Raw genomic sequence first — 20,182 nt, 5'->3', positions numbered from 1 at the left:
GAAAACACACAGAATAAATATAAATAGATACAAGGTTGTTAAATATAAGATAGTTTGTTAGGGAGCATATCAGAAAAAGACTCAGTAAATGCTTCTTGCAAGAGATGATGTTTGAGCTGTGTCTTGTGAGAAGACAGGAACTCCATGAGGCAGAGATAAGCAAGCAGTACCTCCAAGTGTGGAAACACCCAGTTCAAAGGCATGGAGATAGGAGATGGAGTATCATGTAAACAGAGGGAGGCCAGTTTTGCTGGATTGCAGAGTGTGAAAGGGAGACTAGAAAGATAGGTTGGGACTAGGTTGTGAAGGACTTTAAAAGCTAAACAGAGGTGATATTTTATCCTAGAGGCACTTCAGTTTATTGAGTAGGGAGTGACAAGATCAGATCTCCACTTAAGGAAAATTACATTGGCTATAGTAGCAACAATAGTCAGTGATCATTTGTTAAATTTTTATTATGTGCCAGCCATTGTGCTAAGGATGGAAATACAAATACAAGTAGAAAGGAGGACAGTCCCTGCCTTCAAGGAGCCTTCATTCTAATGGGAAAGGTACCTGCAAAAAAACTGAAAGGGGGTGGGGGTAGGGCTAGTGCATGGTAGAAAAACTAGAGTGCAACCTGAGAAGAATAAGACATGGCTGGCCTAGGTACCCTCCTTAAATTGAGGTTCTGGGAGGAGCCATAAAGATCCTTCCAATAAGCAATTGGAGATACAAGGATGAAGCTGAGGGAAGAAACTGAGGCTGAATATATAGATATTCTGCATAGAGAAGTTAAACCCTTGGGAACTGATGAGTTCACCCACAGAGAGATTATAAGAGAAGAGGAGATGTATAACAGAACCTTAGGGTGATGCATTCACATTTAGGGGCATGATTTGAATGATGATCCAGCAAAAGGGACAGAAAGTAAATGGTCAGAAGGGTAGGAGGAGAGCAAGGGAAGAATGGTGTCCCAAAAGATGAGAGTATCTAGGAGCAAGTGGTTAATAATGTCAAATACAATAGATAGGGTGAGATCTGAGAAAAGACCAACAAATCTGGCAATTAAGGGATGGTCAGTAACCTTAGAAAGAACAATTTCAGTTGAGTGATGAAGCCAGAAAGCAACTTGCCATAGGTTGAATGAATGAGAGGTGAGGAAGTGGAGGCAACATGAAAAAGGAGGCAACTCCTTTTTTCAAGGAGTTTGGCTGAGAAAAGAAAGATAGATATAGATACATACTGTATATAGATTTGTATACATACATATCATATATGGTGATAGATTGAGGGGATGGTAGAGTGTAGTGAAGGTGTTTTTTTAAGGATGGAGGGAGACTTGAGCATGGTAAGGAACCAGATAGGGGATGGTTGAAAATTTGAGGGGATCTGGGGAGATGGGGATTATTAAAGATGCAGTCTACTGGAGAACATGGGATGGAAGGATGGAATGAAGTAAAGTACACATGTAGAGGGGTTGGCCTTTTGCAAGGGAAAGGACTATCTCTTTGTCAAAGACTGGGGGAAAGGAGGAAAGAGTAGAGGACGAGGTTGTTAATGGGTTTTGCAATAAAGAGAAAGGAAAAAGAGGGAGTTCCTGTTGAATGGTTTCAGTTTTCTTAGTAAAATAAGAGGCAGGGTCCTTGGTTTGAGAGATGGATGGGTGGTGATGTGAGAGGCTTGAGAAAAGAGGATAGCTTTTTTGGAGGGTGAGATAGGGAATCCATTAGAAGCAGTTTAAAGTATATCAGAAATCATACAAAACAGTATGTGTTAAAGTATTGATGCTTATGTCATTTTCCTAATATAATTGTGTCAAAGTGGTGAGTATAAATGTATGGAATACTTAACTAATTTAAAATAGCTTCATGACTCTTGAGATTCAGAAATGTTTACAAGTTGCAGCTGTAAGGTCTGAATGAGGCTCTTCTACCCCAACTAAGAGGCTCTGAAATTGTTAACATGGCCTTATAAATAGTCTCTCTGTAAAAGAAGCTTTTCTTTCTGTAGCAAACACTCTGCCTTTATAGTCACAAATGCATCACTGAAATATCTGCTTATTTGGTGAAAATTGCCTGTGTTGAAGATGATGAGATAACTGGGAGGGATAGTTCAGATAGAATGCCCAAACCAATTCTCATAATGTGCTCTAATGTTCTTATTAAATGCTTTTTGATTATGATTGTGTTGTTGATTATGCTGCTTTTTTCATTATATTTTAAAGTTTTTAGGAGAGAAGTCATTGAATCTCTAATATGGTTTATATTAAGTTTATGCCTTCCTTTATTTTATAAGAGTTCCCTCCTCCCGATTATTTTAGCTTAAGAATGAATTGGTTCAGTTCTAATATCATTTGTTTGAAGATCAGTATATAAATTTATTTTCTTTCACAGAAGCTTTAAAAATTAAGTTTAAGAAAGTTGAATTAGTTCTAACACCACTTGTTCAAAGAGTAATATGATATCTGATGTAAATAATCCTAGTTGAGAAGCAAAATATTCTATGTAATGCAAGGATTAATCTTGAAAAGGTTTAGGACAGGGCATAGAGAAAGGTGGGAAAAGAACTAGAAAAAGTATTTATTGTACTGTTTTGACTTTATCCACGATGGTGATACTAGTGATATCATATAGGCTATCAAGATGTATAGTTTTTTGGTGAATTGAACAGTTTGAAGATGGGGTGAGGGGGATATACATTTTTGCAAAATTTTCTGTGACTTACAGGTGAATCTGTCAACTCTGAAATGTATATGTATCTACCTGGAAGATAACTTTTCTTTACTTTCTTGATTAACTTTTAGATTTAGTGGTTATAATTTTCCCAGTGCTTTTGTCTGTCTCCTTGCTGCCGCTTCCTTTTTTTTTTTTTTAAGTTTGGACTGAAAAATGAGCAGTTATCACATTAAGGGATATAGTCATCTTATCTTGGAATACTCATGATAGGCATAAGCAAAAAGACTACCATGAAGTGTGTTTATAAATTTGATTCAAGACTAAGAAACCGAAGAGGTTTAACATTTTTTGACAACTCAGAAACTTCATATCAGTAGTTTAGGAGAACTTTCTTCAAGAAAAGAGTCAAAAGATGTTAGCTATGGCAAATACCAAAAAAAAAAAAAATCATAAAAACTGAAATCTACTATAATCAACATACAAGTAATAGCTGTTTATCAATGTGGGACTTGTATCAGAATTAGTTGCCTATGTACAGTCAGACCAGATATTAGTGGCACATAGTAGGCTTGTTTCCTTTCTTTGTTGTCTCCCCATTAGAATTTAAGGTCTTGAAGGAAGGGAATATTTTGCTTTTGTCTTTGTGTCTCCACTGCCTATTAGATACTTGAGAAATGGCTTACTGATTGGATGATTAAGAAAAATCTATTCTTTATGTAAATCACAATAATTTATTTTTGTTATTAATAAAAATCAACATATTTTTCTAGCCCCTGTCATTCTTAGCTATTTTATATACATTTATTTCTTTGGTTCTCAGTTTCCAGCAGTAATTCTGCTTGAGAAAACATGAAAGCAGATATTTGGGGAAAATATTGTTTGTTATGTGATCTACACAAAGTTTGCAAAATAGAGAAGTCAGGTTAATTTTTGAGCTCTACAACTTTGACATTCTCAAATTCAGAAAAACAATTTTCCCTCTGTATTGTAATTACATTAATTGTATGTTATCTTTGTTTTTGTTTTTGTTTTTACTTGTAGGATGGAGTTGAATTATGCATGTTCATGCAAAACACCTTAACAAGATTTATGAGGTAGTATCCCTTCCCTTGTTATGGGGTTGCTCCAAGCCACTAGAAATAACTCATTGTAACTCTACTGCTAGCATTAAGATTGAAAACAGATCAGTCATTGAAAAATACTAAGGCAGGTGGTGAACACCTATCTTGGCAGACTTGACTATCATTTAAAATAACTTTGGGTAATGAACACAGTCAATATATCAGCAAATGTTTACACACTTGTGTATAAACAAAGGACTTAGCAATGGAAATATAAAGAAGTATAAGGCATATTGATTCTGAACCTTAAGCACTTTATAGAAAAGGGATACCAAGAGGATTAGCTAAGTAAAGATAAGGAAATAGTCATACAAGATCTAGCTTGTGGAAATTCCAGAATTAATTGCCAGGAATTGTACAAATAAATGTTGTGAGGATGAAGGAGGGAGCAGTGACTGAGCTGTTTGGCTTGAAAATGCTTCGCAAAGAGAAAGGGCTTGATTGAGTAAAGCATTGGCTAGGACTTTCATCAATGGACAGGCAAAATGTGGGGATGGGAATAGAGGGGTAGGGGGCAGGGTGTAACCTAGCACTTTGTATTTTGAGGGGCAAACTCTGTTACTCTTTTTTTACCTGTGGAGCTCACACTTGCACAATCCTATTCAGGTTCTTGAATACTGATTCATTTTTCCTGGCCTCGCTTTGAGATTGCAGGATATGGACAGAGACACTGGGTCTCCTTCATAGACATATGGAATTGTTCCTCTGGGTGGCTGAGAGAAGTCTAAGGGACAGCTGAGACTAAGTCCTCATTTTTGCTCACTCATAGTTGACCTGAACATTTGAGTTGAAAAGTTCTATTCACTTGAGTTCTGAGTGGAATGATTAATAATATTGGACAGCAGTCCTTTATAAAAAACGAGCATTTTGTAAAAGAATTACTTTGTATTTGTACAATGAATTTTTGTGAAAGAATTACTTTGTATTTGTACAATGAATTTTTCTGAGTTCCTTGTGTGCCTTCCTCTAGTTTGATGTTCCAGGACTCAGATATCTCTGGAACTAAGTTTTAGTGTTGCTCTGATGTGGTCTAGAGGTTAGAGGTCCTGGCACCCCAAAATCACGATACCCGGGTCCTGCCCAAAAGAATTCGACCCAAGCCTTCTTGCAGCCAAAAACAAAGTTTATTGAAGATTCGCCATATTAGCTAGACTCTCAAGGAGTCTGAGCATCTATGGGCTATTGGCTAGATTGTAAAAATCTGAGCATCTTAATGGAGGCAAGATGGACCTTAAATACAGAAAGACCATGGGAGAGTGGCCAAGTAGTCCATGAGGTAATAGAATTCTCAAGGGTGGGAAATGGAGCCTAGGTGGGACCAAGGGTGGGAAGTGGCCTGGGGCCATAGGGAGGCAAGACAATAGAGGGGAGATGAGGTGTAGCCACAATGAAAGACCAGTTGATGGGACCATAGCCTCCAGATATTTGGCCACGTGGGAAAGTACAGAGTCCATGAGGTAATAGAATTACCAAGGGTGGGAAATGTTCTGGGACCAGAGTTTTTCCTTTCTGGGGCTCAGATTCCAACCCATCAGCTCCATATGCCCAGTTACAGAATATCAATCTATTTTGGGAGAATGATTACAGTAATTTTAGTATGAATTTTAAGTTGCACTTTCTCCTTCTTCTTTTCCCCTCCCCCTCCATCCAGAATGAAAGCCCAATGTTTCATTGTCTTTTGGAGGTTGTTTCTGATTATAACATACTCCCACTGAATCTTCTCAGGTATTGATGCAGGATTTGTAAATTGACATTCAAAAGTATAAAACAGTAATGCATTAATAATATTCTGTTGTTTTTCTTCATTATGTAGGCTGCCTTTAATAAGTGTTGCTTTGATTCAAGGAAGAGCAATGGGTGGAGGAGCAGAATTAACCACAGCATGCAATTTCAGGTACAGTGAAAATTGTGTTAGCTCTTATACAAAAAACAATATATATATTATTTTGAATAAATTCAGATCCATCTCAACACAAGAACAAGTAGCGCTTGGGAAAGGATGATGAATAAAGATGTGAAACTCAACTTCTAGGCCCATTATATTGGACAAATAAGATATACACCAGTTACTTAAGGAAAAGTAAAATAAGATAGAAACGAGCAGAAACAATTATCTCGCTAACAAGGTTAATGTGTGCTAGGACTTCTGGGTTTTCTCAGTGCTGTTTTATCTCATGGTAAACAACTTCAAAGTTCATTTTAGGGGGACAGAGAAGTTGGGTAAGAATGTGCTTTCTTTTCAGAGATGGGAGACTATGTATATAGAACAGTGTCATCAAACTCAAATGAAAAGAAAGCCACTAAACCATATATAAGGGTCTCTACAGGTTGCATAATGGCTGAAAAGGGCTAAAATGACATTATATGTTGGGGTCAATATATAGTGTGTCTGATTGTGGCTGATCAGACCAATGTGAGCTCGGAACGCTTTACCACAGACTGAGTACAAATAGTCCATATGAACATTTGGAGGGAGATGTCTCTGAATTTGCACATCTCATGTTTCTTTTGAGCTACTACAATTCTGCTTTGCTCATTGAGCACAGCGCCTTCTTTGACGTGAGCATGCCATGCTGTGCGCTTCTATGTCAGCGTCTCCCATGTCATGCAATCAATTCCAAAGTTCTTCAGAATGACCTTGAGAATGTCCTTGCATTGTTTCTTCTGACCACCATGTGAGTGCCTTCCTTGCATGAATTCTCCATAAAATAGTCTTTTAGGTAGACGTACATTGGCATTGAAACAACATAGCCAGCCAATTAAAGTTGTGCTCTCTGCAGTAGTTTGAATGCTTGGCAGTTTAGCTTGAAAAAGACTAGTCTAGTACCTTATTTTGCCCGGTGATCTTCAGAATCTTCCTAAGACAATGCAATTGGAAGCAGTTCAGTTTTCCTGGCATGGTGCTGGTGTACTGTCCAGGTTTCACAGGCATATAACAGTAGGTCAACACAATGGCTCTGTAGACCTTCAGTTTGGTAGGCAGTCTAATACTTCTCTCCCATACTTTCCTTTGGAGCCTCGCAAACACTGAGCTAGCTCTGGCAATGCTTGTGTCAACCTCATCATCTATACGTACATCCCTGGAAAGTATACTGCCAAGGTAAGTGAACTTATCCACAGAATTCAAAATTTCTCCATTTTCTGTAATGGATGGTGTGGTGCTGGCTGGTGGAGAACCTGTGTTTTCTTGGTCTTAATTGTTAGGCCAAAACTCGAACAAGCAGCAGAGAGTAGATCCATATTTTGTTGCATCTCAGTTTCAGAGGTTGCATTAAGGGCACAATCATTTGTAAACAAAAAAAAAAAAATCATGCACCAACTCTCCCTTCACTTTAGTCTAGGCTTGTAAGCCTTTTCAAGTTAAATAATTTACCCGCAGTGCAGCAGCTGACCTTGATGCTGTTTTCATTATCATTAAATGCTTCCAACAGCATTGCTGAAAACATCATGCTAAAAAGCATGTTAGCAAGCACACAGTCCTGCTTCATTCCATTAATGACTGGTAAAGTGTGAGAGCATTGTCCTTTATCCAGAACTCTTGCAAGCATGCCATCATAAAACTGGTATATGATACTGATGAACTTCTCTGGGCAACCAAATTTTGACATAATCTTCCACAAGCCCTCATGACCAACAGCATCAAAGGCCTTGATCAGATAGAAAAACATTGTGTACAGACCTCTGTTCTGCTTCTGGCATTTCTCATGGAGTTATTGGGAAGCAAACACCATATCGACCATTCCTCAGCCCTTTCCAAAGCCATACTGGCTCTCAGGTAGATGACCATCTTCTAGGTGAAGGATCAACCTATTAAGAAGGACTCTGGCAAGAATTTTGTTGGCAGTGACTAAGAGACTCACTCTTCTGTGATTGTCACAGGACAACCTATTTCTTTTTTCTTTACAGAGATAGACAGTGGAGGCATCCTTGATCTCCCAGAGGATAACCTCCTCTTGCCATATAACCTGGAAGATTCCAGTCAGCTTTTGTAGGAGCAGTGGACCCTCTGCTTTGTAAACCTCAGCTAGAATGGAATGAGCACCAGTCACTTGGTCATACAGGAGGAGCCTAATGGCATTCAAAACCTCTTTTTCAGTTGGAAGTTCAGCTAGAGGGGGATTGACTTCAATGCAAGGAATACAGTCAGTGGCTTCAGCATTGATTAATGGTGGTCTGTTGAGAACACTATGGAAGTGTTCAGCCTATCTCTAAGGGATCATGTCCTTATTACTGATTGGTGTGGCTCCATCAATGCTGAGTAGTTGAGATGCATCATACATAAATCATAGGCCCATAACTAGCCTTTAGGGCATCATAGAAGCACTTTGGATTGTTACTATCAGTGTAAAACTGAATTTCATCTGCCTTCTTACTGTGCCAAGAATCCTACATCTCTCAAAGCTTCCCTTGAATTTTACTTTTGATGAAGTTGAATGCTGTCTTCTTAGAGATGAGTGAACTATCCTGCTGGTAAACCCTGTGGAGTTCTTCTTTTTCATTTAGTAGCTTCTGAATTTCTTCATTATTTTTGTCAAACCAAGCCTGCAAGTGTTCTAGCCCAGATGAGTAAATGTGGTGCTGTATACCAAATCTCTGAAAGCTGCCCACTTCTTTTCTGCTCCACTGTTGCTAATGTTTTGGCTCAGCTTTCCCTCCAAGTCAGCAACAAACTGTTCCCAGGGAGAAGCACTCTAATCTGTTGACATTGTCTTCTGAATGTCATCTTACCTTGGGGCTCCTCTTTTGCGGAATATGAAAGTTTAGCTTGGAGAGGCTAAGTCTGTGATCAGTTCAGCACTGTGGACTTTGCCTTCATCACTCTCACATCCTGTCTGTCTCTTCCTTACAATGACATAGTCTTTTAAATGCCAATGTTTCCTGTGAAGGTGCATCCACAAAGTTTTATTGCATTTAGGTAAATGGAAGACAGTGTTGGTGATGAGAAGGTCATGAAACACAAGTCTTCAGTAGGAGGTGACTGTTGCTGTTGCTCTTTCTGACTCCATTCCTCCCGAGGACTCCATGTCACATCTGATGGTTTGTGCTCACTCTGGTATTAAAAGTCACCAAGAATTACAAGCCCGTTCTCTTTCAGCACTTTGATGATGAGGGTCTTCCAGGTGTTCATAAAATTCTTCTTTGACTTCATCAGAGTTTGTCATGGTGGGAGCATCCACACTGATGATGGTTGTGTGGCACTTTCTTGCAAGTGGCAGTCACATTGTCATGAGCCTCTCATTCCTTTTGGGAGGCATATAAGATTTTTACTAGATTAGATTATTAGATTTTACCAGCTTCACAGAGTTCCCCATCACTGTGGCCACTCCAGAAAAATGTGTTTTCAGCTCTGACCTCGGTAAGATGGCCTTCAATTGACAGCCTTTTTTCACTCGGGGGGGCTATTGAGATATGATACCTGCTGAGTTCTCTCACAACAAGAGCTGTTTGTCTTTAAAGTCTACTAGATTTTGTGTTGTCCATGAGTATGCATACATTCCATGTACCAGTGGTTAGTGGAATCATCTCTGCAAAAGTTTTTATACAATTTTTTTGTGTGTGTGTTTAAGTCACAGTGTAGGAGCCTTGCCTACTACAGTAAGAAGGCCAGGGTTAGGTTAGGTAAAGTATACAATTTTTAGGGCACTTTTTCTAGCTCCTTCCTTATGCCAGGAGGTGAGCAGTGTGGTCCTTAAAAAAATCTGCTCAGACAACCAGGGGATTACCTGTGTGCAGGGTTGTGACTACAGCTCCCAATGTATCTGTACCTGTTACTTTGTCACTTGCCTGTCACCTTAGGACTTTAAGTAGGAGTAAAATAATAAAATAATGAAATAGCAAAATGGTAAATGGTAAAATGATATGAGTGATGTGTTTTGACTTGCATATAATTTGGATTTAAGTGAGGCAGAGTTGTTCCAAGTCATTGGCCTCACTCTCCCGGAGTCATTGAAGCCCAGTGGCAAGACAAAAGTCAGGATGACTGGCAATGGCTTGGGATGTAGTGGATGATCTTGGCATATTCCATGTCCTAACCAACCTCTAAGTACTCTACAGCATCTGCTTCTGCTGCCTTCATTGGCCTGTTGGAACAAATTGTTGACATCCACCAATTCCACCAGAGTAGTCTTCATGTGCTTGGGGTAGACATCCCCCAACTCACTGATGGGTTTCAGACCTGTCAGTTACCCTCAACCTGGTTTAGCTTTCCTGCTGAGATAATTTTACTGAGGTGTGACTGTTGCACATGCTATAGCTTCTTGGAATCATAGGTGAGAGTTGGGTGGCAGTTAGACACCAAAAGTGTAAGCAGCTCTGAAAAAAAAGGCTTGGCCGCCCTCACACTGGAGGTACCTGTCCTCCCTGAACACAGGGTACATAATGACTTAGAAAACTACTTGTTAATGTTATCTATGTTCTATTGTATTTTTATTTGTGTTGTTAAATATTTCAAAACTACATTTTAATTAGCACTTAGGATGCAATGTATTTAACACCTCTAGTTCAGAACACTGTATTTATCATCAGACTTCATAGATGTATCTCTTAGTTTTGCTGAACTTTTTTCTTTTTTCATTTTTTTAATTTTTTGTTATAAGCAATGTGATATAAAAAGACATCAATAAAATTGATTTTAAGGCCTGTGGTATTATATTAAAGAGACTTCATTGGGACAAACAGCATTGAATTACAAAGTTCATTTTTATGTTGAAAAAGTTTTTGAAACTGACATTTGATAATGCTGAATTTTACATGGATTTGAATATATTCTCCCTGCTGAAGCATTCATAAGACCAGATTACTTAGCACCAGTACAATGTTCTTCACTCTGTAAATGACTTAATGACTTAGTTACAGGTGTTTAATAAATTTCTTGGAGCGTCATTATAACACTTGTATGGAGTGCAAGATATACTCACTTAAGTTCCTATCAAACCTATAAAGCTTCTCTGATGAAGGACCTTTTAAATGACAACCCTGTATACCCAATAGATTCTTGGCAGAGTAAGTTTAATCCTTGACACTTCCACATAATTTGTTACTCTTCACTTCTCTGTGCCCAGACTCTAGTATATCAACTATTGGGATCTTGATAATGGACACTGACTCTAGTTCTTATTACCCTTGCTTGTGACTTTAAAATTACCTCATGTGCCCCTCTTTCAAAATTTTGCCTTATTCTTTGCTTCCTAAAAACTGCTTTTGACTTGAATTCCTTCTATAGTCTAGGAGAGCTTTCCTAGGCATCGCCATCTTGACAGTCAGCTCCTTATCTGAGTCATTAATTGAGTCATTCCAGTCCCTAATCTATCATTTGCCTCCAGTGGCTGCTTGCAGTACTAGTCCATCGATACTGCAGGTTGACCCTTTGTATTCAGGAAATGCATAGTTATTTGGCACCAAAATCTTGTTTCAAATATCTGCCCACACTTATTTAGGCAATGGATGAGCTTACTGCTTCCCTACATGTCCTACAGGAAGAAAATAGAATCCTACAGACACAGGCACAGGAACTCAAAGGAGAATAATAGTGTTAGCTCACATGTGTATGATACTTTATAATTTACAAAAACACTTCCATCATAATAACTCTATAGGATAGGCAGTACAAGTATTATTGTCCCAGTTTTACAGATGAGGAAAATGAGGTTAAGAGAAGTTATTTGGTTTGCTCACTGTCATAGAGCTAGTGTCAGAACTAATTACCCTTAAACCCACTATTCTTTTCAAGATACCACAGACAGCCATGTAGCAGAGAACTAACAGCTTTGTGTCTAAGCCACTCGATAAGCCTCCTCAGCTTCCTAGAGTTCAGGGGGCCCCAGGAGCCTAGGCTTAGGCCACAGCTCTGACTGTTTCTGGAGCTTCTGCCTAGCAGCTGCCCCACAGACTAACTGCCTTAAGGTGAGAGACTCCTCATCAATTTCTTCCCCAGATTGGTAACACTATTCTATAAGAACAGCCCCTTCCCACCTTTTTTTTTTTTTAAGCTGCTCTGAGTCTATAGCAAAGTTACTGCATTAAGATCTTCTAGAGTTCTCTAGGATAGAAACCACTAACTGGTGGATCAAGGATTCAGAAGGGTATGGTGGCATCTTGGACTGTGATAGCCTTTTCTGTCTTCTGGTATGGGGTGTGGTTCAGAAATGAACACACAATGGCCACCCAGTCCCACGTAGCACAGAGTACTCTTTGATCGTGTTAACTTGCCTAACAAAATATATATGTAACTTTGATTTGAAGATTAGCTAGTATCCGGGCTGGACATTAGCCACTGGCCTTTATATTCTTGGCCTCAAGTACCAGCCTTGTCCTTACTTATCCCTGGTTAGAGGAAGCTTCATTTGGGCTCACATTGTCTAAGAAAACTCAATGAATGGCAAACCATCTGTGACTGTACTATTTGCAAGCCAGTCACCAAAACAGGGCTACCCAGTAAAATTCACATTAGGCCTTAAGGGGAAATTTACTGGCTCCATGGTGACAGGACCATCCAGATATTGTGGTCTACCTAATCCATAATCTCATCTTTAGGATCTGTAACCATCAAATTCTCACTGTGGTGACCCAAGTCACACTTCATACCCATGCTATTATGGACTCAAAGATTTTAGGGAAGCAGGATCAATCTGTAGAAATGACAGGGAGGTAAACAGTAATATTTCAGATCAGGAGAAAAGAATTTCTTTCAACTATTGAGGCAGGAACCTTTGCCAGATGTGTGACCTTGTTGTGCCTCAGTTTTCCCAGGGGGGAAGGTAACACATCTTCTAGGAACTTAGAGGCAGAATGGTGTAGTGGTAAGAGTCATGGGGTTTGAAATCCAAAGGCCTGTGTTTGAGCCCTGACCATAATACTTTTTAATCGTAACTATGGCCAAGTCATTGGGGTTCAGTTTCTTTATCTATAAAATGGGGATAATAATACTTGCTGTCTAGCTAGTGCACAAAATTGTTATGAGAAAACACTTTGTAAACCTTAAGTGCTCTATAAAGTTGAGCTTTTATCTCCTGAAGTGGCAATTGAGATATAAAACATAGTGGGGGCAGTGTGTGGAGAGAGGTGAAGGACAGAGGAAAGTATTGTATATTTTCTTTTCTTTTTTTTGCTTTTTGGTGAGGCAACTGGGGTTAAGTGACTTAACAGCTGATAAGTCACACAGCTAATAAGTATCAAGTGTCTGAGGCTAGATTTGAACTCAGATCCTCCTGACTCCAAGGCTGGACCTCTATCCACTGCACCACCTAGCTGCTCCAGTATTGTATATTTTCAAAATAATGTTATGTTATTTTAACCAAAGGCCTATCTTCCAGCTTAAAGCCTTCATTTTAACAATAGTTTTTAGTATTTTAGCTTTTGTGTATATTCATATTTCATAAAATCTGTATAGTTGTATAAATTATTTTGAATGTAAATCACATGACCATTACAAAACAGGGTGTTGTATTATATACCTTTTTTAAAATATAGCAATTCCTTTTTTAGGTGCACCTGTTTTACATTAAGATCTAAGCCCTTTTTTTTCTCCTTTTAATCAGAGGCTGTATGGAATGTAGTACTTCTTATCACATAAAGTACACTCGCACTGCTTGGCAGCCTTGCCCAGTGATGGGGGAAAGAGCTTAGTTGCAGAGGATGGACCAAATCTGCAGGACATATCATCAATGTTCAGACATCTATTATGTATTCTCTGTACTGACAAGACCAGTACAGGGATTGAGTATGGACCACGTGCTCATTCTCGGTAAAATACAGATGTACCACAAGAGCTCCTTACTCCATTCTCCAGAGGTTCAGCAGCCAGGGCTACAAGACAAACATGGAGGAAAATGGGAGAAAAAATCCTATACCACCATAACTAAGGTGCAGCAAGCAAGCATTAAGCCTTACCTAGCTAGCTATTAACTCCTTCCTCACACACAGAGACATCTACCTCACAGAAGACAGACTGGCTTAACAATTGAATACCAGTAATGAATACAGTGTGAATGTAGTTTAAATACCTCCTCTTCTCCATGCTCTAGGTACCGGAAGTATCTTCAAAGCCTGTTTTGTTTGCTTGAACCTATTGTTAACACGGTTCCCACTTAAGTACTCTGTCCTGACCTCCCAGATAGGAAAGGAGGCCATTATATTTCCATGCTTTCTTTTTAAAAATCAATCCTTTTTTGTCACCATGAATTAGAAAATCATTAAGCAAACATAAACATTTCCATATACAAAAATGCCCAGAATACACAGAAGAAAGGTAGTCATAGTGGATATAAAGCTGTCCTCAGAGACAGGAAGACCTGCATTCACTTCCTGTGTCTGACATACTGGCTGTGTGACACTGGGCAAATCACTTAACACCTCGGTTCCCTAGGCAACTTTCTAAAACCAAATTGCCTAAAAGGGACTGACCTGCGTTGTATTTTGTTCAGTAATTTGTTCAGCATTTCCTGGGTTGATGGGTACCTCCCTTACTTTATAGTTCTTTGCTACAACAAAGTGCTGCTATAAATGTTGTACATACGGATCTTTTTCTTCTTTCTTTGATCTCTTTACAGTACCTATCTAGTAGAGGTGTCACTGGGTCAAAGAATTTGCTCACTTTAGTGGTCTAGGGTATATTTCTAAGTTATTTTATAGAATAATTGCACCAATTCACAGCTCCACCAACTAACTATGCATCAGTGTGCAGGTCTTCCCACAGCCTTCCAACAACTGTCATTTTCTCCTTTTTTTCCACGTTTGCCAATTTGGTGGGTATGACATGTGACATTAGAGTTGTTCTGATTTGCATTTCTCTTGTTATTAATGATTATTCATACCTTGGGTTTCTTCCCATGAAAACTGCCTACTTATGTCCTTTGACCACTAATTTACTGGCATTTTCATGTGTTCTTGATGAAAATATCTTAAAAGTATGAGTAATAGTAATTAGTTAGCAAATGCTTAATAGTACAGGGACAAGTACATTTTCTACCTGTCTTCATGTACTACCAATATCCTGTCATTTAGAATCTAGAATCTTCCTTTTTTCATGTTCTCCCTATAACCTGATATGAATGAGGGCTTTTTACTGAAATTATTGTAAGAATTCTGAAGGATGTACAAGCTTTAGGAAAGATACAGCATATTTATTAAATTTTCCAGGCCCTAGGTAGCAATTTCATATATGGTAGGATTAAAATGCTGATTTATAATAAAGAGTTCTAAGCAACCCTTATTAACAGGCATGAAGTCTTTTGTGCTTATTGGTACATTTGGTTTAACCAGACCTGGTTTCCTAGTTCCAACATGGGAATCATTCACTCTGTTCTTGGGTTTGCATGATTGAACCAAGGCTTTTGTTGTACCATATGTAGAAGGCAGAGACTCAGGGTGTAACTCTTATGTGACCTGGAACAGAGATAATCTGAGTGTTTCATATTGTTGTATACAGATTTGACCATGGGAAAATGCTGTGCCCAGTCTTACTGATGTATGACATTGTCATAGGAACTGTTATTTCTTGGTCAAGCTTTTCTGCTTTGTTGTGATTAGCTTGCCATGTAGTATGCTGTTATAATGGACAATTGAATGCCTAATTTCTTCTAAAGGCCACTAAAGAATTTCAGTGTAAAATGGGATTTCTTCCCCAATAATGGATGACATTTATCATTGCAAATTTATTTATACACATTGCAAAATTATTTATACACATTATTTCTTATGATCTATACAGGCAGATCTATTGTGTCTAGCACAGCACCTATAAGGAGGAAGGTTCTGAAAATGTTGAGAAAGAGTTGGTGAAGAAGTAGAAAGTGAGAGATGCTTAAAAAGAATTAAAAGTCTCTGAAAATAACTCTAGCAGGAATAGAATAGTCTCTGAGGAAAACAATTAGCCAAGTAAACAAATCAGTTGACTTCTAACTTCTGCATAGATGATAGGATCAAACAGCACCCAAAGAGCCAGGAAGAATACAAAGAGAATACAAAAATACAAAGAATACAAAATTTTGGAACACCTTCCCTCTCCAGCCTGGGTGGGCAAGGGTCCCACCACTGCCAAGCCTTTTGGTTTGTTCCATGAAAGAAAAGGCCTTCTGAAGAAACAGCCTCTCTGCTTCTCTACTTCTGTCCTCCTTATACAGCAAATTGAAGTTTTCCATAAAGAAACCCTATGTACTTGCAAAGGAAGGATAATGAAAGCTTGTTGTTCTTCAAACTTTTGATGCCCAAGTTAAAAAACCCACAGAAGCCTATATTTAAGACCAAACCATGCTCAAGTCCTGTAGTATACAAGAGCAGAACTGAGTTAGAAGCAGTAGAGCTTGAGAAAATGCAATACAAATTCAAAGCACAGGAATTTGATTCTAGAATCTTTGAGGGTGGATCCATCTTGTCCAAAAAACCTTCTCCTGCAAAGCCACCTACCTGAGCAATTGGCTGTGACTTCAAGACTGAAGAAAAGGATATAGGAGCATGAGGTAAAATGGTTATTAGAACATCACTTTGTCCTACTGGGATCTTAGATCTTATGGGTATTCCACAGAAGAAGCTCTTACCATCATCCAGAAATCTCTTTCCTGCTTTGAAGAACAAAGTCCAAATATTCACTGGAGAAAATGGAAGTAATCAGAACACTATGCAGTGCCTTTTAAACCCTAAATTCCAGAGCAGAGAACCATGGGGATGTGCCCATCTCCTTTGATTCCTGGGACAAAGAGTAGAAATTGCGGAAAGAAAAGCAAACAAAAGAGCTACTGCAAGAAGCGGTGCCTAACACCTAACACCAGGTCAAGGCACAGTCCCTCACTCACCTTGACAGCGTCAGCATACCAGAGATGAAGATGGAGAACCACCGAAGGACAGAGTACAAAGGAGCTTCTGAAGTTCAGCTGGATGCAGTAACTCAATGAAGACCGAAGCAGCTTGCCTCTAAGCTCATGCAAACACTGCCATGCACCTGGAACCCTTTGTTCCTTCTCCCCCAAAGAAAACAAACAAATATAGGCAACTTCAGAACCCCTATCTGGAATTTTAGAAACAAATGGCTGTGGTTGAAACTTGGAAATCCCAAAAGCCTAAGGGGCCTGGACAGTGGGAAGAAGAACAGAAAAAAGAAGAATCAGCCAGATTGTTAACAAGAGCTGATACATAAAGTGAATCCAATCTGCAAATGGCAGAGTGTGACGGTCCAGATTCCAGGGTTAAGTCACAGCCTCTTGTTGGAATGTGCTTTTCCGTTTGGGAGGTGTAGGCATACCCCTCTACAAGTTCAGGGGTCATTTCACACTTTAGCACTAGGCCACATGGAAACATTTCTACAGATTCTTAACTGTGCCTCACTCCTGAAGACTTTAGATTTATCCAGCTTCCCTAATATGCACAGAAGCTTTCTATACTGGATTTTGTCAAATCCAGCCAAGTAGTCACTTTGTTTCAACTACCAGTTGACCAATAACGTGGATCTTAATTCTTCTACTGTAATCTGAAGTATAATGTAAACTATTAAGCCCAGTCTTTAAATATATATATATATGTATGTATGTATACAATTTCTTATACTAACATGGCTGTGTAACCAAAGGAAGATGGCAGATCTGTCATGAAATCTAGTCCTATTCAGAATCAGTTGTGAGGGAGCTGGCAGGAGCTTTCACTGGGGCTTCAGTATGCTGGTATTTATCATAACTTACTGCCAGATGGATGTCATTTGGCCAGTCTGGTCAACACTTGTGAAAATGGATTATTTCTTTCCTTTCCTTCTCCCTATATATTCACTGTCTCAATATGATCCATGACTCCTTTACCTTACCAGGGCAGTATCATTCATCTAATGAAATAACACAGACTCAACTTGCCTCTGTTAGAATGACTGGTGCTTCCTCTTCTACCAGCCCACCCTTGTTTATGGATAGGAATCAGAAGCAAGCTCCCCTGACATAAGTAATATTAACCTGGACCGCTCCTATAACTGCCACCATTACTTGCTTTTGCACTAGAATGTACTCAGTGAGAGCAACCAAAATCCTAATCCCTAACCAATCCAAAAAACAAACATAAAACAAAAAACAGAAGCCAGTGTATCTTGGACACCATCCCTACCAACATGATGTTGAGAAACAGGGAAAGATCCATGGCACATAACTCCAGCATTACTACTACTGTCCCTCCTAGCCTCTCCTACCCCTTCACTGCACTCACTGGATCTGCTCAGAACTAATACTGCATTATGCCTTGCACTATACTGCCCACTCACTCTGTCAATATTTTACTCTCCTCAGACCAAGGCTGGACTCCATGTCCACCTCACTGGGCCATACATTGGCAATGTTTCTCAGCACTTCAGATCTATAACCACTCATACTCTTCCCTGGCCAACTCCCAGCTTCTTCCACAGCAGTGAGTACTATGGAGAGGATTTCCTGCACTATAAATAGCATCCCAGTCATGTGACTGCTGAAACTTTACTACATGCCTACACAAACTGCAGTGCAAATATTATCTGTGTTTGCCTCTTCCAGAGGTTTCTCTAGGCTCAATCCCTAGTATATGAGTTACTTAGAAGAAATGGGAGGATAGAAACAACTACCATACATGGCACTCAGACAGCATAGATGCTTCTTTCAAACATAGTAAAAATTTATGTTTGTCAAGGACTGTCACTGGGTCGTGAACTGGAGGCAGCTAGGTGGTTCAGGGCATAGAGCACTGGACTTGGAAGTCAGGAATACCTCAGTTCAAAATCTGGCTCAGACACTTACTAGGTGACCCTGGGCAAATCACTTAATCTCTCTGTGCCTCTGTTTCCTCGTCTGTAAAATGGGGATCACAGTAGCACATACCTCTCAGGGTTGCTATGAGGATCAAACAATATATGTAAAGCAGTTTGCAAACCTGCTATATAATTGCTAGCAATTGAACTCTTTTAAAGATAATACTCCTATATTCCTGTTGTTTTCATACTAGGATCTCTACCTCCCCATGCCTCAAGAGTCTTTCAGAACTTTCCTTGTTCTACTTGACTCCTACTCCTGAATGAGTAAATATGGTAGGTTCTTCTGTCAACCCCCTCCCAAGTTTCTTTGTCAATTTCTGATTACTTCTGGTCCTATGCCCAGTTAAGAATCCCCATCTTATTCACAGCCAGATTTATTTTCTTGCCTTTGTACTGATGTTTTCCACCTATGTATGTTTTACCTGAAGTGCCAAGTCAAGTGAGTGATTTCAAAATCTGTGCTATGCTCTATTGTCCAGCAAACTGGGTGACTAAGGCCTTTGGCTGGGTGCCAGTTACACTGACTCCAGGTTTTCTTACTTTTCCCTGGCTGACTTCTGGCCTTTTTGGCAAAGATCCAACCTCTTCCATTTCTCCAATCAATCATTTAGTCGTGCTTTTAGGCCCAGATAAATACTGTGATCCCACTTGCTGAGCTAGTAGATGCATGATAGCACTTAAACCCCTCCTGAAACCCTGAATCAGCAGTGTTTCCTAATAGCATCCAGAAGATGGAACCCATGAATACAATCAATTAATGGTTAATTACCTTGCCTTAATGCTAGTATCAAAGTTGCAGGATCCCTCTTTTCTCTTGTATGTACCTAAAGATTACAAGGTACTAAGCCTTGAACCATAGAAGGTTCTCTACTTTCCTCCTCAGTTAATTGTCCTGTCTAGTCAAGGGCAGCCCTACCTACACAGACTTGTTCATTTGCAAAGATTGTGTCTTCAAGGCCAATTCACAATGACCAGGAAAAGCCATTTTCCTTCTCTACATTTCTGAAAAGCGACTGGGGAATTTGAGCTCTTGTGGTCGAGGAAGAGGCTTCTATGGGACATATAAAAGGAACTGTCACAGTCACCTGTACTACCCCTTTCCAAGATAAGTGGGTTAGAGTATAAAGTCTTTGTTATATAAGAGGCCAACCTCTAGCTATCTTTCCTGATAATGAGGGATTGAGCTCAGGTGTGGAAGATAGGAAAATGAGCAGATAAAGATGGTCCTTGGGCTGAACTGGTTGACTTACTGTAGTCAAGATACGGAGTCTTAACTTGTGAGTTAATTTCTAAATCTGACACTGTAGTCATCAACTTAGGATGGACTTCCAAATTTTGAGGGCACATTAACAGTTCTATAAGGAATTTAAGCATTTAGACTGATATATACATAGCAGCATTTTATCTCTTAAGCCTTTAGATATTTTAATTGTCTAAGATCCTTTTTAATAATTTATTTCTAAAATGGTCATAATTATCTACAAGACAGCTGTTTTTCCACAGTAATTACACCATTAAAGTTGTAGGTAAATTGATCCTTTCAAGACAGCTATTACAGCAATGTAGAACTTAATATATCATTTTCGTTGTGTTTGAAGTTTATGTTACTGACTTTAAGTAACTCAGATAAGATGTTTACAAATTCTTTAGCATAC

At 39.1% G+C, this 20,182-nt stretch overlaps 1 protein-coding gene across 4 annotated transcripts in view; it reads left to right on the top strand.

Moving 5' to 3' along the window:
* Window positions 1–20,182, top strand: part of ECHDC1 (ethylmalonyl-CoA decarboxylase 1) — a 53,505-nt gene that overhangs the window by 13,130 nt on the left and 20,193 nt on the right. For 2 of the 4 annotated variants that reach the window (XM_027848674.1, XM_027848673.1), the window contains exons 4-5: window positions 3,699–3,751; window positions 5,592–5,672. In XM_027848674.1, the coding sequence (XP_027704475.1) occupies window positions 3,699–3,751; window positions 5,592–5,672 (134 nt within the window). Of the gene's footprint in view, window positions 1–3,698; window positions 3,752–5,591; window positions 5,673–8,693; window positions 10,369–20,182 lie in introns of those variants that run through there. The other 2 variants (XM_027848675.1, XM_027848676.1) reach the window with 2 other exon arrangements.

The sequence above is a fragment of the Vombatus ursinus genome, unplaced genomic scaffold (assembly GCF_900497805.2).
Source record: "Vombatus ursinus unplaced genomic scaffold, bare-nosed wombat genome assembly UNPS02006779.1, whole genome shotgun sequence".
NCBI classification, from domain to species: Eukaryota; Metazoa; Chordata; class Mammalia; order Diprotodontia; family Vombatidae; genus Vombatus; species Vombatus ursinus.
Note: the sequence above shows the minus strand (reverse complement) of the source record. Positions and strands in the feature narration are given on the sequence as shown.